We start from the raw sequence: 26,428 nt of genomic DNA, 5'->3' as shown, positions 1-26,428 counted from the left end.
CTGCGCTCCAGCCTGGGCAACAGAGAAAGGCCCTGTCTCAAAAAACAAAACAAACAAAAAACCAACATAATCCTGAAGGACAAATGGGTCAATGATGAAATTAAAAGAGAAAATTTTAAATTTCCTGAAAGAAATGAAAATGGAAATACAACATACCAAAATCTATGTGATAAAGCAAAAGCAGTACTGAGAGGGAAGTTTATACCAATAAAACAATATGAGAAAGACTTCAAATAAACAACCAAACAACGCACTGCAAGAAACTAGAAAACCAAGAACAAACCAAACCCAAAATTAGTAGAAGAAAAGAAATAACAAAAATCAGAGCAGATACAAATGAAATTGAGGCCAAAACAGTCAATACAGAAGTCAATGAAACAAAAAGTTGCTTTTCTGAAAACATAAACAAAATCAACAAACCTTTAGCTATACTAATTTTCATAAAAGGAGAAAGGTCAAATAAAATCAGAAATGAAAAAGAAGATGTAAAAACTGAGACCACAGAAATACAAAAATCATTACAGACTATTATGAACAACTATATGCTAACAAATTCAAAAACCTAGAAGAAAAAGATAAATAAATTCCTGGACACATAGAACCTACCAAAATTGAACCATGAAGAAATAGAAAACCTCAACAAACCAATAATGAAATCAAAGCCTTAATAAAAAGTCTCTCATCAAGCTGGGAGCGGTGGCTCACACCTGTAATCTCAGCACTTTCAGAGGCCGAAGCAAGTGGATTGCTTGAGCTTGAGCTCAGGAGTTTGAGACCAGCCTGGGCAACATGGCAAAACCTCGTCTCTACCAAAATACAAAAAATTAGCCAGGCATGGTGGCACATGCCTGTGGTCCCAGCTACTTGGGAGGCTGACATGGGAAGACGGCTTGAGCCCAGGAGGCAGAGGTTGCAGTGATCTATGAACACACCACTGCACTCCAGCCTAGGCAACAGAAGGAGACCCAATCACACACAGACACAAAAAATCCCCCATCAAAGAAAAGCCCAGGACTTGATGGCTTCACTTCTGAATTCTACCAAACATTTAAAGAATAACAATTCTACTCAAACTCTTCAAAAAACTTAAGAGAAGGGAGTATTTCCAAACTCATTCTATGAAACCAACATTAGCGTGATACCAAAACCAGACAAGGACACAACAAAAAAAGAAAACTACAGGCCAATATCACTGATGAACATAGATGCAAAAATCCTCAACAAAATACTAGCAAACTGAATTCAACAACACATTAAAAAGATCATTCACCATGATCAAGCGGGATTCATCCCAAAGACACAAGGATAGTTAAACATGTGCAACTCAATAAATATGATACATCACATTGAAAGAATCAAGAACAAAACCCTATGACCATTTCAATTAACGCAGAAAAAAAATTTAAAATTCAACATGCCTTTAGGATAGAAACCCTCAACAAACTGGATACAGAAGATGCATACCTCAAAATAATAAAGGCCATATATGGCAAACCCACAGCTAATATCACACTGAATAGGGAAAAATTAAAAGCCTTTCCTCTAAGTCTGGAACAAGACAAGGAGGTCCACTTTCATGCAACATACTGGAAGTCCTGGCCACAGCAACTAAGCAAGAGAAAAAAATAAAAGATAACCAAATTGGAAAGGAAAAGGTCAATTTAGCCTTATTTGCATACAATATGATCTTATACTTAGAAAAACCTAGAGACTCCACCAAAAACTGTTAGAACTGATAAACAAATTCAGTAAAATAGCAGGATACACAATCAACATACAAAAATCAATAGAAATTATATATACCAACAGCAAACAATCTGAAAAAGAAATCAATAAAGTAATCACATTTACTATAGCTACAAAGAATATAAAATACCCAGAAATCAATTTAACTAAAGAAGTAAAAGATCTATACAAGGAAAACTATAAAAGAGTGATGAAAGAAATGGAACAGGACATTAAAAATGGAAAGAAATCCATGTTTGTGGATTCGAAGAATATTGTAAAAATGATACTATCCAAAGCAATTTACAGATTCAATACAATCCCTATTGAAATACCAATGCCATTATTCACAGAAATAGAAAAAACAATCTTAAAATTTTGATAGAACCACAAAAGATCACAAACAGCCAAAGCAAAAAGAACTAAGCTGGAAGCATCACATTACCCGACTTCAAAATATACTACAAAGCCATACAAACAAATCAGCATGGTCGTGGCATAAAAACAGACACACAGACCAATGGAACGAAACAGAGAACCCAGATATAAATTCACACACTTACAGTCAACTCATTTTCTACAAAGGTGCCAAGAATATACAACATCCACACAGAAAATAAACATCAGAGTTAAACTACACACTAAATAGGCTAAATTGATATTTACAAAACATTTTATCCAACTGCTGAAGAATACACATTCTTTTCCTCAGCACATGGAACATTCTCCAGAATAGACCATATATTCTGAGAAAAGGACAATCTCTTCAATAAATAATGCTGGGAAAACTGGATAACCATATGTAGAAGAATGAAACTACATAAGTATCTCTTACCACATACAAAAAAAATCACATCAAAATGGATTAAAAAATCTAAGACCTGAAACTACAAAAAGAAAACAGTAGAGAAATACTCTAGGACATCGGTCTGGGGAAAGTTTTTTTTTCTCTAAGATCTCAAAAGCAGAGACAACCAAAACAAAAACAGACAAATGGAACCAGGCTAAAAAGTTTCAGAAGAGTGTGGTGGCTCAAACCTGTAAGCACAGCACCATGGGAGGCCGAGGCAGGAGGATCACTTGAGCCTGAGAGTTTGAGACTGGCCTGGATAACATAGTGAGACATAGATCTATCTCTACAAAAAATAAATAATTTAAAAAATGTTTTTAAAGCTAAAAAGTTTCTGTACAGCAAAGGAAACAATCAACAAAGTGAAGAGACAACCCACAGAATGGGAGAAAATAGCTACAAACTATTCATCTGATAGGGAGTTAACAACAACCAGAATATACAAGAAGTTCAAACAGCTGGACAGCAAAAGAGCAAATAATCTGATTAAAACATGGGCAAAATATCTGAACAGACATTTCTTAAGAGAATACATACAAATGGTCAACAAGTATATGAAACAATGCTCAATGTTACTAATCATCAGAGAATTGCAAATCAAAACCACCACGATATATTATCTCACTGCAGTTAAACTGACTTTCATCAAAAAGACAGGGAATAACAGATGCTGGGGAGGATGTGGAGAGAGAAGAGCCCTTGTATACTGTTAACAGAAATGTAAATCAGCACAGCCACTATGGAAAACTGTATGGAGGATTTCTAAAAAACTAAAAATAGAACTACCACAGGATCCAGCAATTCCCCTACTGGGACATATTCAAAAGAAAGAAAATCAATATATAAAGGAGATATCTGCATTCCCATTTTTTTTCAATAGCTAAAATATGAAATTAGCTTAAGTGCCCATCAATTGATAAACGGATAAAGAAAATGTGGTATGTACACAATGGAATATTATTCAGCCATAAAAAAGAACAAATTGTCATTTGCAGCACCATGGACACAAATGGAGGGCACTATGTTAAGTGAAATAAGCTAAGCACAGAAAGACAAATATCACACGTTCTCACTCATATATGGGAGCTGAAAAAGTAGATGCAAATAGTGAGTAGATTGGTGGTTACCAGAGACTGGGAAGAGTAGGAGGGTGGAGAAGATGAAGAGGGGCTGACAATGGGTACAAAGAACAGTTTAACAGAAGAAATAAAACCTAGTGTTTGATAGATTGGTAGGGTGACTATAGTTTACAAAAAACTACTAAATATTTCAAAATAGCTAGAATAAAATAATTTGAATATTTCTAAAAAATATTTGAATATTTCACTAATTAAAGCTAACGGACATCCCAATTACACTGATTTGATCCTTACAAACTATATGAGTGCATTAAATTATCACATGTATTCCCAAAATATATACATTACATATCAATAAAAATTTTAAAGTAAATTTATTTTAAAAGGAGACTTTCTATCCTTGGCACAAACTAAAAGTCAGTATCACTGTCATTTCTTTTTTAGAAAAGTAAACAAAAATAAATACAATGAAAAAATTATTAAAATTTTAGTTAGATTTTGTTGAAGGGTATGAGAGAAATGGGCAAGTGTTAAAAGGGTGTTAAAGATATATGAGTATCAAACAGACTCTTGGCTATCACAAGCAGATGAACTAAAAGAAAACTGGCAAACATAATAACTTTCTTACAATACTATCTAATGTTTTTCTCTTTCTATTTTTTTATTTCTATAGATTTAGGGGGTACAAATCCAGTTTTGTTACATCGATATATTACATAGTGGTGAAGTCTGAGTTTTTAGGGTAGACATTACCCAAATAGTGTACACTGTACCCATTTATCCAATGTTTTTAATACTGGATCAGGATAGACCTAAAATATCACCACCTAACATCAGAAGTATGTATTACATGCTTTAGGCAACATTAGGTTAACTATGATGACGCCATATTAAAATATTTATGTAAACCATTATTGCTAACAAAGATGTTCATGACACAGTAGTAGGTATATTACTGCTGCATAATCTATTTTTATGAAAAAATAATGTACACTTCTTTTAACAGAGAAGGCAGGACTCAAACTCACATCCTTCAACAATCGTATCTAGCTTGAATTTTAATAACATTGTACTTGTAGGCATAGAGAAACTCTGGAAGAATATAACTGAGAACTTTGGTGTATCTCTGGACTTGAGATTACAGGTATTTTTCCTTTTGCTAATGTGAAATTTCCTTTTGTTATGCAATAGATTTTCTAATTTTTCTAAGAAGCAACTATTAGCCACCTATTCCTAAATTGAATTTGAGCTCTTTGGTCATTCTGAGAGGAGAGAAACCAAAGAATAAGAAAAGGTGTAAGCTTTGTTGTGCTTTAAAAAAAGGAAATATACTACTAGTATTAATATAACTATTAATTAGACCAATTACAACAATGGCCAGAAAATTTATCATAAAAATAAAGTAATTTTTAATGATGCTCATATTACTATCAAAATATGTGACAAATGGCTGGGCGCGGTGGCTCACGCCTGTAATCCCAGCACTTTGGGAGGCTGAGGCGGGCGGATCACAAGGTCAGGAGTTCAAGACCATCCTGCCTAACACGGCGAAACCCCATCTCTACTAAAAATACAAAAAAATTAGCCGGGCGTGGTGGCGGGCGCCTGTAGTCCCAGCTACTCAGGGGGCTGAGGCAGGAGAATGGTGTGAATCCGGGAGGCGGAGCTTGCAGTGAGCCGAGATCATGCCACTGCACTCTAGCCTGGGCGACAGAGCAAGACTCCGTCTCAAAAAAATATGTGTGTGTGTGTGTGTGACAAATATGTTATCTACAGAATAACACACAACATATTTTATACTTATTTTGTCTGCTGTGGATGAAGGAAAGCATATGTACTATTTACTTAATAAAGACATCTAATTTATAAATCAGAAATAGCTAATCACTAGCCTAGTAGGATATAAAAATAAATTATATTTAAATTTTTTCCCAGTTATTCAGCAACTACACAGTTATTCCACCTCATGTCTCCTTGAGGAACAGGTGCAAGAGCAGTTGCCTCTACTTGTACATTAAGAAACTGGAATGCACTTAAACTACTTTGGAGGACAGCAAATTCATTCTTAAAAATAAACCAACTGGAATACTGCTAAATATATTATCTGTAAATGGAATCAGAATTCTAGGTGCATTGTTTAAAAAGAAAAGATCCCTCAGAGAGAATGCAAAACCAAAAGAAATTAATAGCATTTTTGATATTTATGCTCAATTTCAGAAACTTAAAATTCCACATTGTCTGCATTAGAAAATACATTTAGACAGCAAAATATATCAGGGCAAAGATGAAAATTTGGTTTGAGATTCCAACTGTAATTAGGGTATACATAATTTATATTTAATATTTATTCAGATGTGCAAACACATAATAAATGAGAAAAACTAAAACTTTGCATCATAAAAAGTTCGATTAAAAATCTGAAACAATAATATTCATTACTAAATGAACCCAAATTAAAAAGATAATGGATAGATATGGAATCAAAATAGGAATTTTTCTATTATAGTGCTTAGAACGAATCACTTTTAAGGACATTAAATTACCATGGCATTGTTTTAGGCCTATGTTACTGATTATATGAAGTCATATTATTTTTCAGATTAACCGGACGGTAAGTTCAATGAGGGTTAGGGCTTTCTTTTGTTCTCTGCTATATATACAAAGCCTAAAATAATATTCAGAGTAAAAAAAGATAATTTATCTTTTACAGAAAAGTCACCACTAAGCAATGATTTCAAGCACCACTTCACAAGACTTGAGAACCAAAACAGTTTAACGGGCATATTTAATTCTACTACATTAAAAACTCATGGTTTCAAAATTAACAAATTTCTAGTTACTTATTAAATGAATTAAAACACAAAAAATTATAATCTCCCTCCTCCACCAAAAGACAAAAAGCAAAACAAAATTTAAATTCTCAGAAAAATAATATCTACAATAACTTTTTAGCAAGAGTTCTGTTTGGTAAAAATGTGAGAGAGGGAACAAGATCATATATATCCAATTTCTTATACTAATAGATATTTAAGCTATTTACTTTCAATCTGAAAAATGGCAAGCTAGCAGATAAGGAAAAAATTCTACTCAATTAGGTAATCATCTTATACTGAAATGATGCACTTTAAATTTCTGAGAAAACATTTATTCTAAAACATGGTGAAAATTCAGACTACAGCCATCTGTGTTTGTTATTTGGAAGCCAATTATAAAAATGTTAACATATGTAGTCACAGAAATAGTTGCAAGATTTACTGGAAAGATATTATGTCCATATATAATTGCCTTTCAAAACTGGTTCGGATCTCAAGCAAATGTCTTACCCTGATCAGAACATGAATAAATGACTTAATACAAATAATAACTTATTCCTTAAACTCAAGATTTTTTTTTTTGAGACGGAGTCTCACTCTGTTGCCCAGGCTGGAGTGCAGTGGCACGAACTCAGCTCACTGCAAGCTCTGCCTCCCGGGTTCACGCCATTCTCCTGACTCAGCCTCCCGAGTAGCTGGGACTACAGGCGCCTGGCACCACGCCCGGCTAATTTTTTGTATTTTTAGTGGAGATGGGGTTTCACCATGTTAGCTAGGATGGTCTCAATCTCCTGACCTCATGATCCGCCCGCCTAGGCCTCCCAAAGTGCTGGGATTACAGGCGTGAGCCACCACGCCCAGCCAAACTCAATATTTTTAACTTAACAAATGATCATTCTGAATAAAACAATGAATTTTCAAAATGCTGTATAAAATATGCTAAGTTTTGGCCAGGTGCGGTGACTCACACCTGTAATCCCTGCAGTTCGGGAGGCTGAGGCAGGCGGATCCCCTGAGGTCAGGAGATAGAGACCAGCCTGACCAACGTGGTGAAACCCCATCTCTACTAAAATACAAAAATTAGCTGGGTGTGGTGGTAGGCGCCTGTAATCCCAGCTACTCGGGATTACAGCTACTCGGGATTTTACTGAGGCAGTAAAATCACTTGAACCCGGGAGGCGGAGGTCACAGTGAGCTGAGATGGCACCACTGCACTCCAGCCTGGGCAACAGAGTGAGACTCCGTCTCAAAAAAAAAAAGCCAAGTTTTTATAATGTCAATTCAAAAAAATCAACTATTTGGAATCTCTTCAGTTTCTTGAGTGTTCATTGTTCATTATGTGCCAGGCACTGTGCTAGACATGTGTCAAAATATATGATCTTAACAGTAGGACCCTTTAGTCTACTATTATTTAATAAGTCTCTCATTTCATCAAGTTGTGAGAAATAAATGAGATAAAAGTTAATACACAATTTCATAAACTCAGCAGTCCTATATATATTTAAGGAGGTGGTATGGGAACCTCCCTTGTCCTGATTTCTTCATGTAAGTCTTTCCAAAAGAGATGTGGTTGTAGAGTTTTACCTGTGAAGAAAATAACTTGGCATATGTCAGGTAGTAAGTAGTTTATTTATTCAACAGATATTTATTGACTGCCCATCATGCGTGCAACTTTGTGCTAAAGTAAGACATGTAGTGAGGAATAAAAGAGGTATAAACCCTACTCTCATGAATTGTAATACAGGTGGGAAAAACAAATTAAATATAGATAAACACAGAAATATATCATCTCAAGTGATAAAAAGTGCTTTGAAGAAAAAGGTATTAGGAGAGCCTCACACAGAAAAAATTTAATTTAAATGGGGTCGTGTGGGGAGAAGTCAGGAAATGTTGAAAAAATGTGGAAACCAAGATTTAAAGATGAATATGGGTTATCTGCCCAAGATCATAAGCAGTAAGCAGCAAAATAAAATGGAACAACAATATCTGACTCAAAATCCAACTTTCCATTATACCATTTGCTTTCCATGCATTCTCATCCTGCTTTTCATTCATCTGTCATTACACCCCAATCCTAGAACAGTAACTTAAAGAACATGAGCAAGTGATACCACCAAATAGACAAGTGCTTTTTTGACAAGACTGGAGAGAAAATAAAAACAAACACGATGAAACAAATATTCTCGAGAGAATGGTACAAAATATTACTTAAATGTGTTACCTAGTTTCTCCAGTATTCAAAAATAGCAGTAAATAGAGCTGTTTTTTGTTTTTGCTGTAGAAAAGCTAAGAAATACCAATTAATTCTAATTATGATGACTATATATACTTGTCAATGCTGCCTTTAAACGTTTTTAGTATTCCTTAATGAATGATAAACATGAATGCTAATACAAACAACTACAACAAAACTCCAGTAGCCTAACTAGGGAAATAAAAAGATTATAACAGTTGTCCCAAAGACCATTTGTAAATGAAGTTGAAGTAAGGCAACTGAAAGTAAAGAAGACAAAAGCAACATTTTAAGGATGCTTTAAAGTATTCTTAAATATCACAAAGATACAAACTGTTGGAAAATAACAGTGCCAAACAGGCCTGAGGGAATCAGGAATGGAAAAGACCACAGGACTTTACATATTGAGTGACCAGTCCAGTCCTACTTATAGCCTATAATCTCATTTAATATAATTTTTTTTTTAAATAAAGGTTTTGGACCACCGTCATGTCTAAAAAGAAAACAAATTCTGCAGCTTAAGGAACCATCTTAATGTTACATATTTTAACACAATTTCACTGCCTGCCACATAGTAGACACAAATGTTTGTTGGAAAATAATGTTTCAAAAAGAGTATGTGCTTTGGGAAGCTAAAGTGGAAAGATCACTTGAGGCCAGGAGTTTGAGGCCAGCCAGAACAGCATAACAAGATCCATCTCTTAAAAAAGTAAAATTTTTTTTTTAAATTAGCCAGGAGTGGTGGCCCACACCTGTGGTCCCAGCTAGTTGAAAGGCTGAGGTGGAAGGACTGCTTGAGCCCAGGAGCGAGGCTGCAGTGAGCTAGGATCACATCACTGCACTCCACTCCAGCCTGGGCAACAGAGTGAGATCCTATTTCAAAAATAGTAGTAATAATAAAATTAAAATTATTTTAAAAACCAAGGTGAATATCAGGTCCATGGTTACACTATTGCACAACTATGCAATGTAATAACATGTAGCTGTCAAAAATAATGTTTTCAAGTCAGTGTGGTGGCTCATGCCTGTAATCCTAGCACTTTGAGAGGCTGAGGTGGGCATATTGCTTAAGCCCAGGAATTCGAGACCAACCTGGGCAACATAGTGAAACCTCATCTCTACAAAAAATACAAAAATTTGCCGGGCGTGGTGGTGCAGGCCTGTGGTCCTAGCTACTTGGCAGGCTGAGGTGGGAGGGTCACTTGAGCCTGAGAGGTGGAGAATGGAGTGAGCCAAGATCATGCCACTGCATTCCAGCCTGGGTGACAGAGTGAGACCCTGTCTCAAATAATAATAATAATAATAATAATAATAATAATGTTTTCAAAAAAAATCTTAATGAGCAAAAATGCTCTCAACATAAACTTGGATAAAAAAGAAGAAAGCTGCATATATAGAGTAAGATTTAAGTAATGTTTTACTTATGCATAGAAGAAAAAGAATAAACAACAAACTATTCAAAATCATTACTTGTAGGTTATAACACAACAGGTAATTGTTTTTCTCTTTGAAAGATCTTTACTGCCTGCCTCCCTCACACAACTCTAAAGTATATTCACTAATAAAATTATCGTGGGCCCATATGCTAATATCACTATTTTTAAAGGATATATACAACTACATACCTACTAGAAATCTTATCCCTAAAGAAAGTGCTGTTTAGATGTCACCTATCTCTGCTTCATTTTACAGTCATCTCAGTTACTGCTAACAATGAACAGTGAGAAGAACAGCACTTTACCCCTAACGTTATCTACCCTAAGTATATTATTAAGTTTAATCCCATTAAAAATAAACAACAAATAACACTGCACAGTTTATGTAAAGGAGAATGCCCAAAGCAAGGTATATTTGTAACAAATAGACACTCTCTCTACAGCATAAAATGCATGCCAGTTTACCATCTGAGGTTAACTCATTTATAAACCTACATTATACATTATTCCCTTTCATATGGATATATTTTTGCAGGAAATATTTACTAAAAAATAAAAGAACTGCTGCATCTGGTCAGCATAGTGATCCATGTTGATGGACATCAGGTATCCATCATCAGCTCCCATGGACATCTGTCAGAGATCATTTATGTGATGAAACCAGGCATGTAATAAACACATGAATATCAGTTTGCTTTTGACTTCACTCCCTCTTCTTACTCCATTCCTGAATGTAGTCACTACTCCCCAAGGACTGAAGGACCTTGGGATCATAATCTCTGCATATCTCTAAACCCTTGGCATGTGCTGTACATCAGAACAGAAAAAAATAGCACAGGGGCAGTATTTTTTTTTCTGAAAATAGTTTTATTATGGAAACAAAATAAGGAGGGTAATTAAGCATGAAATAATTTCATTCTTGATAAAAGTATACTGGATTATTACAAAATTTGAAGTGTTAGTTTATAGCCCAAATCTTTTAAAGAATTTGTGTCTGCTGAAATGAACTTTCATCCTTTGCAAAGATGCAACTTTAGTTACAGGAGGAACATATTTAATCTAAATACACATTGTCATAGATAAGACTCAGAGGATAATATATATAAAGCTAACTGTACTCATCTGTGTTAAATAGCTATCCAAAGCTACCAACCTAAAATATGAAAGGGTTGTTTATGATACATTTCAAACTATAAGTTTGGAATTCTTGTTCCTTTGTGATTCCATTATTCTACTAAATACATATAGTGGTTAGAAGTCCAGTGTACCTCTTACAGAACAGCACATAGGATTAGATATGCCAAGATTAAAATGTTGCATATTTTAGGAAACTCAGAAATAATTCAAAGATGTTTTATGCTAAACTCAGCAAATTTTGTTCCAAAATGTTTTTTATTATGAAAAACAAGTATAATGTTTGGACATTAATGTACAGAAAATAGTTGTCATATATATTCCTTTACAATTTTCACATCTGTTTATTTAAAGTGTTAATTCTACACATTTAAAAACAGAATAATGAGATCCTGTTTCAATAGGAAATTGCTAAATTTTACTTGCAACTTTTTGTAGCTATAATTCTAATACACATTGGGATCTAAAACTACTAGTAAACAGCAATAATAGAGACTACATATTTTTTTAATTGGGCAAATGAAAGGAGAATATATTGAGACGTAAATCAGGAAGTAGTTATTCGCGTTACAAAAAGTTTTTAAATATGCAGATTAATTAAAAACATATACCCTTTAAATACTAAAACATTTAAAATAAGTTTAACAAAAAAGGCAACTTACATACTTTTCAAAACCCCATCAGTTGTATAAAGAGAGGCACTACTTTTATCCACAAAAAGCATCAAAAATTTTTAACAGTTCAAAAATAGAAGCCCAAAACAACTGATTTATCAGAAACAAAACAATACAATGGCTATTCACAGTGTAAGAAATTAAATCTATTTTTTTAGAGCATGTTTTTCAGTCTCAATTTATAACACACTTTGACTTCCATTTCTGCTTTTCCTTAAATCAATCTGGACTGTGTGGAAGAATGCCATAACATGAAGCTATTAGCAATCTGGGTTAATGTTCTACAAAAAAAATATGCTGTCTATATACACAGAAAGTAATGAAGAAAAAAGCGCTGAAGTACAATGCATACTCCTTAGGTTCTAAAACTCTATCAGTCTAATAGAAAGCACCAAGATACAGATGCCAAAGTTAGAAAAAATACAAAGCAGCTCAGAATCAATATCATATATCTTATTCAAGGTAAATTTTATGTTAGATTGTTTGTCTGGCATTTAGGAGGCTAAATTAATTTAGGAGGCTAGAAATCCCATCTCTACTTTTTTTTTTCTTTTTTTTTTGAGACAGAGTCTCACTCTGTTGCCCAGGCTGGAGTGCAGTGGTGCAATCTCGGCCCACTGCAAGTTCTGCCCCCCGGGTCCACGCCATTCTCCTGCCTCAGCCTCCTGAGCAGCTGGGACCACAGGCGCCTGCCACCACACCCGGCTAACTTTTTGCATTTTTAGTAGAGATGGGGTTTCACCGTGCTAGCCAGGATGGTCTCGATCTCCTGACCTCGTGATCCGCCCGCCTCAGCCTCCCAAAGTGCCGGGACCACAGACGTGAGCCACCGCGCCCGGCCTCCATCTCTACTTTTAACAAAGATTTGCTTATTACTGAATTAAAGTTAATAGTGAAAATAGCATAGTAAAGACTCTTTTTTGTGTTTATTGATGAGGAAACACTACTAAAATGTTCTTATGGAAACTGAGGAAATACATAATAATTTTTTGAAAATAAAAAGTAAACTTAGAAATAAATTCTAGGCGGTTGGGTGCAGTGGCTCACACCTGCAATCCCAGCACTTTGGGAGGCCAAGGTGGGCGATTGTCTGAGGTCAGGAGTTCGAGACCAGCCTGGCCAACACGGCGAGACCCCGTTTCTACCAAAAATACAAAAATTAGCCGGGCATGGTGGCAGGTGCCTGCAATCCCAGCCACTTGGGAGGCTGAGGCAGGAGAATCACTTGAACCCGGGAGGCAGAGGTTGCAGCGAGCCGAGATCGTGTCACTTAGTGGCAGTATTTACAATAGCAAAAACTGGAAACAACCCAAATACTTACTGACCTCACAATGGATACTGACGTAAATTCCTATAATGGAATACTATGCAGACGTGAACATGCTCTACATGATACTGAACAAAAGGCAAATCACTGATGACTTCATATGATACCATTAAGTTCAAGCACAGGAAAACTAGTATGTTGTATGTGTACATATATGTGGTACAGAAAAGCAAGGAAATAAACAAATTTAGAACTATAGGTACCTCAAGTGGTGAGGGGTTGGGATTAGATGAGGAAAGGTTTCAAATATATTCGTATGTGTATGCTTCTTCAGCAGGGTGATAGGTATAGAGGTGTTCTTTTTATCATCAGTCTTTATTTTATACATACATTTTACATATATTCTTTTTTAGAAGAAACATTTAAGTATTTTTAAAGTATGTAGAACTTCCTTCTGAGGGAACTGGTCAGTGCTCATAGCTTCTCCCATCCATGACACCCCTGCCTCTCCTCCCACCCTAAGTTTGATAAGGAAAGAAAGGTCAGTCAGTTAGATTCTTCTCTTAGAATTAGGGAACAAGGAGGTAAGAAGCTGTCCAGAAAGATAACACGAGGAGATTCATCTTATATAAAGGATTCTAAAATGAGTGCGTCATACAATAATCATATCAATCTACAGATACTCCTAAAATCATCTATAAAGTACAGTTTATATAATCAACCTACTAAACATGTTACAGACTATAAAACACTTCTCTTTGTATCCAACATAGTCAATTTTCCTTCTGGCATTGAATCATCCCTATTCCTTTAGTTCCACACCAAGTAAAGTAGCTGGCACAGTATTGTAGAATCAAGTAAAGTGGCTATGTTAGTGGGTCCTAAAGTCTATTGCTCACTGGGGATCTTTACAAAAAATAGTGAGGCCTGACACTGCAGATTTTCTGATTTTGGTATGGGATGTAATGTAGGCATCAAAAAATTTGTAAAGCTTCCCAGGTGTTTCCTATATGCAGCAAAATTTGGGAGCCTCTAGGCTAGATGATTACTCTATGAGTAGATGTGTTTCTATGATTTATATAATTTTTATTTTCCCCTTCTTTCTTTTTAAAGTATATTTACTGGGGCTGGGCACAGTGGCTTGTGCCCATAACCCCAGCACTTCAGGAGGCTGAGGTGGGAGGATCACTTGAGTCCAGGACCAACCTACGCAACATAGTGAGACCCTGCCTCTATAAAAAATAATTGGGCATGGTGGTGTGTACCTGTAGTCCCAGTTACTTGGGAGGCTGAGATGGGAGGATTACTTGAACCCAGGAGGTTGAGGCTGCAGTGAGTAATGATCATGCCACTGCACTCCAGCCTAAGTGACAGAGTGAGACCCTGTCTCAAAATAAATAAATAAGGGTATATTTAGTAGGAAACAATTCCATTGGATAGAACAGATTTGGAGACTCATCCCATAATTTTGGTCATGTGCAAACTGACATGCAGGCAAGGAAGCTGATCTACAAACAGAGGAGTATAACATATTGTGAAAGTGAGAGAAAAAAATGATGGAGACAATGGCACCAGTTTCCAATGGCTTTTCAGTTTCCATGAGACCCAGCTATACACTGACCTTCCTCTGAAATCTCCACATCTTTACAATAACCCTCTCTTTTCTCTCCTTCGCTTAACTAGTTTTGTTTTGTTTTGGAACAAAAGAGCCCTACTAGAATTAGACTGCTTACACTTGGCTATTTTAATCAAGTAAATATTTTATGTTAAAAAAGAAACACATAATGGTTTTTACTACTTCATTTGTACAACAATAACATATAACTGCCACCTGGTGGCAGCATACCTATCTTAAGATGAGATTTTTGTGTGTGTGGGGGGGCGGGGGGTAAAGAAATAACATTAGAAGTTATCGATGACAGACATTCTTTAACAGTTTTCCACTACTGTTAGGATAACATCCACACCATTTTAAATGTCATATGTGGCTCCTCATTATCTGATCCCTAGTTCTCCAATCCCATTTTCTGCTATATAGCTTAATCCTCCATGCTCCAGAATGACGATAATGATGATAATGACTGACACTTCCTGAATACTTCTTATAGACTGACAGTGTTCTAAATGTTTTAGACTTATTAGTGAATCCTCACAACAACCGCAAGTACCAAGGCAGGTACTATTATTGTTCTCATTTTCCAGAGGAGGAACAGAGCAACAGAGAGGTTAAGTAAATTCCTGATGCCAAAAAACTAGTAAATGGCAGTCAGGATTTGAGCCTAGACTGTCTGGTCCAGTCCAACCTCATAACCACTACAATTATCAATTCAAAATCTTTGAAAAATTCCATTTAGATGTATAATAAGGAACTTCTAATTTAAAAATGTACAAAACTGATTTCACAATCTTGCCTAGGTCAACAACTGAAACCTTGACCACATTTTTCTTAGTAGTAACAGAAACCTCCTCTCCATGCTCACTATCCTTTACCTTTCAGATCCAGCCAGTCACCAAGTTCTGCTGATTTTACCTTCTAAATATTTACTGATGTATCCCCTCTGTTCCTGCCTCACTGTCTGTCATTTGTACTTTCAACAGCCTCGTAAATGGTTTTATCCTCCTCAACCTATCCTCCACACAGCTGTCAAATACATCTATCTAAAATGCAAATCTAGCTAACCATATTATTCCCCAGCTTAAACACTCATCAATAAGCCAGGTGGGGCGGCTCATGCCTGCAGTCCTCAGTCAGGAGGCAGAGGCAGGAGGACTGCTTGAGCCTGGGAGTTCAAGGCTGCAATGATCTATGATCACGCCACTGCACTCCAGCCTGGGTGAAAGAGTGAGACTCTGCCTCTAAAAAATATATAAAACACAAAAATACCCCTCATTAGTAGATCCCCACAATCTACAGGATATAATCCAATCTCCTTAACATAGATTCAAGGATTTTCAAGATGGAGCCCTAGCCTATAGTCTCATTTCTTGCCACATCTTGCTAATAGCTTTATACTCCAATAATACCAAACAAAGTAGGTAATACAATACCTTCCCTAAAACAAGTCAAACGATTCCACATCTCTGTGCTTTTTCCATTTTGTCTCATTCTTCTGGAAGCTTCTACTCACCTTCCACTCCCTTCTCACCTGGGCAGTTCCTCCCCATCCTTTAAGGCTTCATTCAGTGTTTATCCATCCAGAAAGCCTTCCCTAACTGCCAAGATAGAATCAGATATCCCTCTTCTGTGTTTTTCATGGACCCAGAATTATATTACCCATTGTGTATTTATAATTATCTCTTTATGTGTCTGCCTACTAACTAAATAATGCTTAGGCTTGGCAGAGTCCATGTCTCTCATATCCTATCATCTTAGCAAAGTGCCTAGCAAGTAGTAAGTGTTCAATCATATTTACTGAATGAGTAAATAAATAGCTCCCTGTAGTTCACTCTGGATACTTAACTTATTGTATCGTGATTGACTTTCTACTCGAATGTGAAAGTATCAGAGGCAAGCTTGTGACTATCTCTGAATTCCCACTGACTTGCATAAAGTAGAGGCTCGAGTAAATACTAAGTTATCTAGGATTTGATCTGAAAGACTGAAAAGAATGGAGTAGAGGATTAACAAAATGAAAAGGGTGTTTTAAGATGAACCCAGTGACAATATACAGGATGAACCAGGGAAGATGAATAGAGGCAAGGGAACTAGACAGATGAGGGGATGTGGGCCTGATTTTATTGGACTGCAATATTAGAATAGAAAGAAAAAGGTTAAGTGGGAGACAAATTTTTTTATTTTTATTTTTTATTTTTATTTTTTGAGACGGAGTCTCACTCTGTTGCCCAGGCTGGAGTGCAGTGGCATGATCTTGGCTCACTGCAAGCGTGTGAGACAAATTTTTAATTTAAAAAGTAGGATGTGGTTATGAGTATATAGAATAAAGGAAAATAATCACAGAATAATTCAAAGGATCTTTCAATCAAGATGCTTTCTGAATATATTAATAGGTATGAACTAAACTACTGAGCCTAGAAAATATGATGATACATGAGACAGAAAAGAGAAAATTAGCTGGGCGTGGTGGCTCACACCTATAATCCCAGCACACTGGGAGGCCAAGGTGGGAGAACCGCTTGAGCCCAGGAGTTCAAGACCAGCCTGGGCAACATGGCAAAACCCTGTCTCTACAAAAAATTTAAAAATTAGCCAGGCATGGTGGTGAGCCCCCGCAGCCCCAGCTACTCGGGAGCCTGAAGTGAGAGGATCAATTGAATTCAGGAGGTCGAGGTTGCAATGAGCCGTGATCATGCCACCACACTCCAGCTGGGGCAATAGAGTGAGAACCTGTCTCAAAAAATGAAAGAAAAGAAAAAAAAGAGAAATAAAAGAAAATAGAGAGAAAGAGAGTGAGATAGAGAAAGAAAGAAGAGAAAGCTTAGAACATTAAAAAAATTTAAGTACAAATCCTAGAGAAAAAGTAGACAGACTCTCCTGCCATACAATTAAAATTCTGAGGCCTATTAAAATTGCCTACCTTATTTCACCCTTTGAATTTATTTAAAAATTACACATTCTTCTCAACTAAAAAAAAAACCTCAAATTATCTTTTCTTTTTCTCAAACTTTATTATAAAAATTACTAATGGTTGTTTAAAGTGGAAAAGTGAGAGTTCTCTTGCTGAGTCATTAGAAATGCTCAGATATGAATTTTCATTCTGAAAGGAATTTATACAAATTAAAATTAAATATTATTTTGGCAAATATAAAAAATTTCACACCAAAAGAATTTCCAATATTTTTAAGTTGTATATGAATAGAAAAGAGTTTCTGTAACTTTCAGCCAAAACTCATTATTTCATATATAAACTCCTAGTAGATATTTCCTAATGCAGTTTTAACATATTTTCTAATACCTTGCCATTTAGAAGAAGATCTACTAATTTATTTGGCTCTCAAGAAATGGAGTAGAGGATATAAACGGCATAAGAATTAACTGAGATCTCTGCCCCATGCCCACTGCAATCCCCACAAGGTCTCCTTCACACACAAAATTTGATTCATGATACATATGGAGAACTACTATTTTAGTTATAATTGATCCCTGTCACTATCTTCTCTGGGGAAACAACTAATAAGGCAATACTAACTTGAATAAAAGTGAGACCCTAGCCTGGACATTGTGGCTCACGCCTGTAATCCCAGCACTTTGGGAGGCCGAGGCAGGCGGATCACGAGGTCAGGAGATTGAGACCATACTGGCTAACACAGTGAAACCCCGTCTCTACTAAAAATACAAAAAAATTAGCCGGGCGTGGCAGCATGCACCTGTGGTCCCAGCTGCCGGGGAGGCTGAGGCAGGAGAATGGCGTGAACCCGGGAGGCAGAGCTTGCACTGAGCTGAGATAGTGCCACTGCACTCCAGCCTGGGTGACAGAGCAAGACTCTGTCTCAAAAAAAAAAAAAAAAAAAAAAGTGAGACCCTGGAGGAATAAATACAGCCTAACCACAGAACCCACAATGAGCAATCCTAGTAAACAACAAGGAATTTTATAGTGTGTTGAGTACTAATAGGAGAGAGAGCCTAGATTTTATACCCTATTAGTTTTTCAGAGATCTGTAAATCAGAGAACCTATGAAATCAATCTTTGCAGATTAGGACTTTGTATAGTAAAGTTGATTATAGTTCTGAATCATCAAAACAATAATCTTGGGGGCTTTAAGAAATTATTTCTTAAAAGGGGGAAAAACTCTTAGACTTTTACAGAGAAACTTTCACACCACACAAAAATCTCAGAGAACAGTAAACCACAATAAGAATCTTAACTCTGATGGTAACTGAAAACAAACACTACATTGTTAGTGAACAAGGAGGAAAAAGGAATTTTACATATTACAAAAGAATCTATAAATTTAAACAAAGAACCTAAGCAAAACTACTCCTGAAATAATGTTAAATTTTTGAATACTCTGAATATTGAACACTTTTGAATACTGTTAAACCCATGCAAAAATCAACCAAAGCTTTATGCAATGTACCTAGAAGGGCACTAAGTGTTGTAAGTTACAGTTTGGTGATGACTAAGACAAAAAGTAAAAGGGGTGTCAATATGACAACAAAGACATCTCATACTGGTGAAGTAGCTACAGATCCCCCATGTTTAAAATGACAGGTCTTTTCATTTTTGAACACTAAGTTACTTTTTTCTCACAGTGTAAATGGACTGGCAATGATCAAGCCAAAAATCCAACAGGTGCCCCTTTAACCAACTGCATGCACTTGTAAAACAGCTGCTCATGGAATGGAATGACTCACTGGCCAACAAAGAAATCAAGCTTCAGCATCATGCTGTTATCAACTCACCAAGAACCTATTATTCAAAGGAAGCAACAATTTAAACTTTGGCAAAGCCCAAAAAGCCTAAAAATATATATATATGGAAGATAATCCCACTGGGGATACGTATTTCTACCCATTCCTCTCTGGTGCTTGAGTGCACACGTTCTCTCTCTCTCCACACATACAGAAAGGAAATATATATTTTATATACATATATAATTAATATTAGATAAAAGAAGTTGGTAACAACCCAATTAAAAAATGGGCAAGGGATATTAATAGACATTTCTCTAAAGAAGATCTACAAATGGGCTAGGCGCAGTGGCTCAGGCCTGTAATCCCAGCACTTTGGGAGGCTGAGGTGGGCAGATCACCTGAGGTCAGGAGTTCAAGACCAGCCTGGCCAACATGGTGAAATCCCATTTCTGCTAAAAATACAAAAAAATTAATCGGGCATGGTGGTGGATGCCTGTAATCACAGCTACTGGGGAGGCTGAGGTGGGCAGATCACCTGAGGTCAGGAGTTCAAGACCAGCCTGGCCAACGTGGTGAAACCCCATCTCTGCTAAAAATACAAAAAAATGAATCGGGCATGGTGGTGGATGCCTGTAATCCCAGCTACTGGGGAGGCTGAGGCAGGAGAATCACTTGAACCCAGGAGGTGGAGGTTGCAGTGAGCTGAGGTTGTGCCATTGCACTCAAGCCTGGGAGACAAGAGCAAAACTCCATCTCAAAAAAAAAAAAAAAAAAAAAAAAAAGAAATCTACAAGTGGCCAAAAAGTGCATTAAAAGATGATACTCAACATCATTATTCATTAGGAAAATACAAACCAAAACCACAATTAGAAACCACTTAATACCCACAAGGATGAGTATTAAAAAAACAAAAAAACAAAACAAACAAACAAACAAAACAGAAAACACAACTGTTAATGAGGTTATGGGAAAACTGGAATGTCCTATACATTGCTGATGGGAAGGTAAAATGGTACAGTCACTATGGAAACAGTTTGGCAGTTCCTCAAAAAGTTGAAATATAACTACCATATGACCTTGCTCAGTTCTACTACTAGGTATATACCCAAGAGAAATGAAAACAGGTACTCAAATACATCCATACAAATGTTCACAGCAGCACTATTCACAATAGCCAAAAGACAGAAACAACCCAAATGCCTATCAATGGACAAATTATGGTATATACATACAATGGAATATTATTCAGCCATAAAAAGGAATGAAGTACTGATATATGCAGCAAAATGGATGAACCTTGAAAACATACTAAGTGAAAGAAGCCAGACACAAAGGGTCACATATTATATGATTCCTTTCATATTAAATATCTACAACTGGTAAATCCAGAGAGTGCGTTGGTGATTGTTAGTGGCTAGAGGGAAGAAGCAATGAAGAATATCTGCTTAATGGGCACAGGGTTATATTTTGAGATGAAAAAATGTTTGGGAAGTAGACAGAAGCGGTAGTTGCATAACATTGTGTTAAGCCACTGTGTTAAGTTCACTTAAAGATGGTTAATTTTGCTTATGAGTTTCACCTCAATTAAAAAAAATTATAGCTTCTTTATATCTAGCACCTAGAGAACTCAAAAAGCTCCCAACCATTATTTCATTTATCCTTCAAAACACCTGTTGAGGCACACATCATAAGATTATTCCAACAGACAATAAGGCACAGAATTTGTGATCATTTAAATAAATGCTTGCGGCCGGGCGCGGTTGCTCACGCCTGTAATCCCAGCACTTTGGGAGGCCAAGGTGGACGGATCACAAGGTCAGGAGTTCGAGACCAGCCTGGCCAACATGGTGAAACCCCATCTCTACTAAAAATACAAAAATTAGCCAGGCGTGGTGGTAAATGCCTGTAATCCCAGCTACTTGGGAGGCTGAGGCAGGAGAATCGCTTGAACCTGGGAGGTGGAGGCTGCAGTGAGCCAAGATCCTGCCACTGCACTCTAGCCTGGGAGACAGGCTGTCTCAAAAAAAAAAAAAAAAAAAGGCATTTGAATATTCTTTTCTGGTCATAAAAGAGATACATTGTATCAAGAATTTGGAAAATACTAAAAGTATAAAGAAAATTAAAATTTCCTATAAGCCACCACCCAGAGATAGCCACGATTTACATCTTGGTGCTTTTTTTCAGGTGTCTTCATATTTAAATATGTACATATACCTTTTCCTGGTAACTTTTTTCTTTTTAACCTGGCATTATTTGTGGGCATTTTCCACACTCAAAAAGTCTTTGTAGAATTATTTTACATATCATAATTTATTAACCCATTATTACAGATTTGGGGTAGTATAAAACATTTTATACAGTATACTATATATTATACTGCATACATGACAAACTGTTTAAAAAGTGATCATTTATAAGGTTTAGATACAGAAAGGGAATTTTTCAATGGAACTGTTTATCAATAAATTACCCCCAAAAAGATTTGTAAGTTGTGGTTTGCAAAACTAGATTATCAAATACAATACTTAAGTCCAGTGAACAAATGAGACATTTGGAGAATGAAGTCTCAGATAAACTTTGGAAAATGATCATTTAAAGTTGTTTCTGATGCCAGCAATATGGATTTCACATTAAGAGAATTCTAGATTACTGTTATTAAATTACAACCGTGCTAGCAAAGTAACACTTATTAATGACTCATTAATCATTCTGTTCATTCATTAAGCAAATATGTATGAATAACTATTTGAAAGGCATTATATTATGTTGCATTAATATCAATAGTAAAGCTTTCTTAGTAATTCTATAAAATGACATAGTAGTATTTAAAACACTTTAACAAAACATGGAAGAATATCCCCCAAATCCTACTGCAGCTCATCCCTCTTTGTACTTATCACCCAGAGTCTGTCTCTCCCACTAAACAGTGAGCAACTTGAGAGCAGACACTGTCACCACCTCTAGGTATAAAATAGGGATTCAATATACGTTTGCTGAATAACATTATAATCCAGAGTTTTTCAGTTCTAATCTGAAAGCACACGTTTATACAAATGAAATAATGTATATACTATTTTTGATAATGCCCTTTTCACACTATTTTTCATATTCCTATCAGTCTTCATAATCTTAATGGCTTTAAAATATTCCATCATATTTATATAACTTAGAAAATGATTCCCTTCGTGTTGTCTTTAAAAGTTATTTCCAGGGGTTTTTGTTTGTTTGTTTGTTTTTTGAAACAGGATCTCATTCTGTTGCCCAGGCTGGAGTGCAGTAGCATGATGATAGCTCACTGCAGCCTCGAACTCCTGGGCTCAAGTGATCCTCCCACCTCAGACTCCTGAGTAGCTAGGACTACATACAGGCACACACCACCACGCCCTGCTATTTTTTTTTTTTAATTTAATTTTTTGTTGAGTCTCACTATGTTGCCCAGGTTGGTCTTGAACTCCTGGTGTCAAGCGATCCTCTCGCCCCAGGCTCCCAATGTCAGCATTTTTATATTGTATAGCTAATGTTGCAGCAAACACACCTTGCCTTACAAGTCTCATAGATTTATATCTTACTGGAAAAAGGGCTAAATTCTAAAAGAAGATAATCTTTTACAACAAATATTCACCTTAAACAGGTTTTTACCCCATACATAGAATTCTGAAAGATAAAGAAACACATAAAGAAACTAGAATTGTATTTTGCCACATCAACTACAACTGCAAGCAATTTAAATAAATCCTCTATTATGAAATGTGTATGTCCAAAGTAAACCATGTTTTGTAGGACTGCTTCACATATATTCAGGAAAGACATTTCTGGGGGCAGGCAATAAAAATTGTGAGGTAACAGACAAGTAAGACATCTAATCAGATTTTCAATGCTTTTGGAGGGGCACACACTTCACCTCCACTACTTCCTTAGATGCATAGAGCTTGCTCAGCCCCTCAGATTGCACAAGTGTAGGCTTTGGACTTCTAAAGATACCCTGATTCCCCTTTCCCACCATTTATAGATTAGAAAGTAAAAATTTACCTGATATATACAAGCATTTAAACCTTGATCTTAAATAGAGGGAGCTTATAGGAAAGTCAACTATATTTTAGAAATATGAAGCTAGTTTTTATATATATATTCATTTAACAAACTTGTGTTGAGCTTCTATCACTGCATCTCTGCGGTATGGCCCTTCATTGATAATAAATTACTAACCTGGTTTCCTTTGTTTATGTGAGGAGAAGAGAAAGGAAGAGAGGAAAAACAGTTACCTGTAATACAATTTTTGTCCAAGTATCATTGCTAACAATTATCTCTAAAAATAATATAATCCATAAAAGAAGACTTCACTGAAGGGAGGAAGGGGGCTTTTGAGCCCAGACAAAATATATGCTCAAATATGTAATTTTTAAAAGAAATATGCTACGCAGCTTATATTCCGTATATGTTAAATTTCTCATGAAGACCAATGAACGATGCCTGTGTATAATTGTGTATTGTATTGTTTGCTTTACAGGCTTTTCCATACCCGTACACACACACACACACACACACACACACACGCACAACCAGGATTCGCCAGAGAGATATATAACAACTAAATTATTTAAAGCAGGAATTCTATAGGTGTTGGCATATGGAACCTTTCGGTCCCCAGAAGTTCTATTCACAGACTGCATTAACATTCCATAGGACACAAAAGCGCATGCCATGACAAAGACCTTCAAGTACAAACATACAAAGACACGCTTCTAAAAACGCCCCTAAAGCCAAGTTCACAGCTGGCACTTGTGGCACACACAAGCCACTGCTGAGACAGCTGTCACAGGCCAATCACACACACCCAAGAGTGCCAGCGTGCTACCTAAGGAAGACAAGCTGATGATCAGCGCACAAATCCCCAACCCAATAAAGAAAAGCCCTAAATCCCCACCCTGGAAAGCACAATGCCTGCACCACCCAGAAAACTCCTTAAAAAAATGAAAGATCGGAGGTTTAGAAGCAACTAAACACTAGTTTACAGCAATACAGTAAAAGGGGAGTTTTATTTGGACATTCACGAGAAAGGAGCCACAATATTCAATCCTCGCGGAAGTATTATCAGCTAGCACAAGGCTTTGTCCCCCAACTGGAAAAAGGGGAAAGGAGGAGGGCGAGGAGAGATGCAGACCCTAAGACCCTGCAGCACCTCCCTCTCGGGCAGTGCACTGGGGCTGCGGAGAACTCCGCTTCCCAGGCCCCCTCCCACCCCGTGCTAGCCACCGCCTCCCACCGCAGGCCCGGTTGCCTCGGGCTCTCCTACCTTGGCTTTGCCGGCCTCCAGCTTCTTCTGTCTCTCCTCGTCCTCCATGGCCTCTGCAAGGAAGGCAGGGGAAAACAGGGGTTGAGGGGTGGTTGGGGATAGAAAGGAAAGGTCGATTTGGACGGAGGTGGGACGGCAAGCTCCACGGCCTAGAGAGCCGATTCGGTCCGGCGCTCCCCCGCCCGAAGTGGAAGCAGTCTCCGCGCTCACTGGCGGATCGTCCTCAGCCGCACGGGAAGCGCCGTCACCGCCGCCGCCGCCGCCATCTTCGTCTCCACGTAAACACACGGCGAGGCGGGAGGGGCTGGAACGTCTGTCCGCGCAGCCGCCTCGTGGGCAGGTGCTCCTGGGGTGCCGCCCCGGCCCAGCCCTCCGGGGTCAACCCTTGCCAGGCCTGGGACCTGCCTCCTACCAGCGAGGATCCCGCCGTAGAGAGCGCCCTTCCCGCACATCAACGGCTCACAGGTGGCGGCCGAGCTGAGGGGTAGGAGAGACGGAGTGTGCCAGAGGCTCCTGGCCTGACCCCCACCCTCCGTCCGAGGAATCCAGTGCTATTAAAACATGAGTTTTTTTTTTTTTTTTCCTTCAGGATACAAAACTAACACACCTAATGGTGAAATTGGCGAACACCTAAAAGCTCCAACGGAAAAGTTCCGGTGGGGGGTGGTGGGGGGGCGGACGCCAGGTTTTCTACCTACATTAACTGCTTGACTCAAGAATTATGAGAGCAGCTAATTGCTCTTATTACTTCCTTAGCCTGAAAAGTCCCTCCCTCTTCCCTCCACTGGTTCCCACTCAATCTCCGGTTCATCCTTATAGTCCCATCGCACACGCTGCCTCCAAATGGCTTTTCTGACCTCTTGTTCCCTCCACGGCAACCGAGACACATCCAGTCAAAACTTAGTCCCCTCCCCCGACTCTTTCGGGCTTCCCTTTAACAGTAGTGTTCTGAAAGGAGCCTGAGCTTTAGAACCTCGGTTAGGGACAATGCCAGACTACACTAACTTTCTAGCTTTAATGACAAGTTACCTATCCTCCCTGAGCCTACCTGGAATTTTTGGAAGGGTTGTTAATATATGTGACTGCCCTGACATATTAAAACGTCCTGAATAATGTCAGCTTTATTTCTCCTTGGACTTCCTTTAAGTACCCTGCACCATATTTTAATAATTTGTGTGCGTCTTAGTTCAGCTCATACTCCCAGCTCCTTGATGACAGAGACTCATCATAAGTCTTGCTCATCTTGGCTTTACTAAAATGACCAGCACAGAGCTCTGCACTCAATAAACGCTTTTTGGATTGAATTGAGCAGTGTTTATAAATTTAACATTACTATCTTTCCTTGTTTCCCCGACATGTGCTCCCTCAATCCTTTGTGTTCGTCTCCCTACCCTCCAATGTTCACATCCATTCCTGGAGTGAACTACACATTTTAATGTCTCTGGTTGATTACTCAGATTTCTCATGTTTCTCCGTTGCTTTGAGCTAGGTTGGACTGAAAAACTAGCAGTTGTGAACAAAAAATAGGCTAAAATGAGTTCAAGCGTAGAAGTGGTGTTAAGTGAAAAATTGAGGTTAAAAAACAAAAAAGGAGAGAATAAAGACCTTAAG

The 26,428-nt window shown here is 37.4% G+C and overlaps 1 protein-coding gene across 7 annotated transcripts in view; it reads right to left on the bottom strand.

The window, feature by feature from the left end:
• Positions 1–25,164, bottom strand: part of AKAP9 (A-kinase anchoring protein 9) — a 166,758-nt gene extending 141,594 nt beyond the window's left edge. For 5 of the 7 annotated variants that reach the window (XM_016945127.3, XM_016945128.3, XM_016945124.4 and 2 more), the window contains exon 1: positions 24,818–25,107. In XM_016945127.3, the coding sequence (XP_016800616.3) occupies positions 24,818–24,865 (48 nt within the window). In that variant the 5' untranslated portion in view covers positions 24,866–25,107. Of the gene's footprint in view, positions 1–24,817 lie in introns of all 7 variants that reach the window. The other 2 variants (XM_016945121.4, XM_016945118.4) reach the window with 2 other exon arrangements.
• Between the last annotated feature and the right edge of the window lie 1,264 nt (positions 25,165–26,428).

This window comes from Pan troglodytes, chromosome 6 (assembly GCF_028858775.2).
Source record: "Pan troglodytes isolate AG18354 chromosome 6, NHGRI_mPanTro3-v2.0_pri, whole genome shotgun sequence".
NCBI classification, from domain to species: domain Eukaryota; kingdom Metazoa; phylum Chordata; class Mammalia; order Primates; family Hominidae; genus Pan; species Pan troglodytes.
The sequence above is the reverse complement of the archived record's forward strand: the minus strand, read 5'-3'. Positions and strand labels throughout refer to the sequence as shown.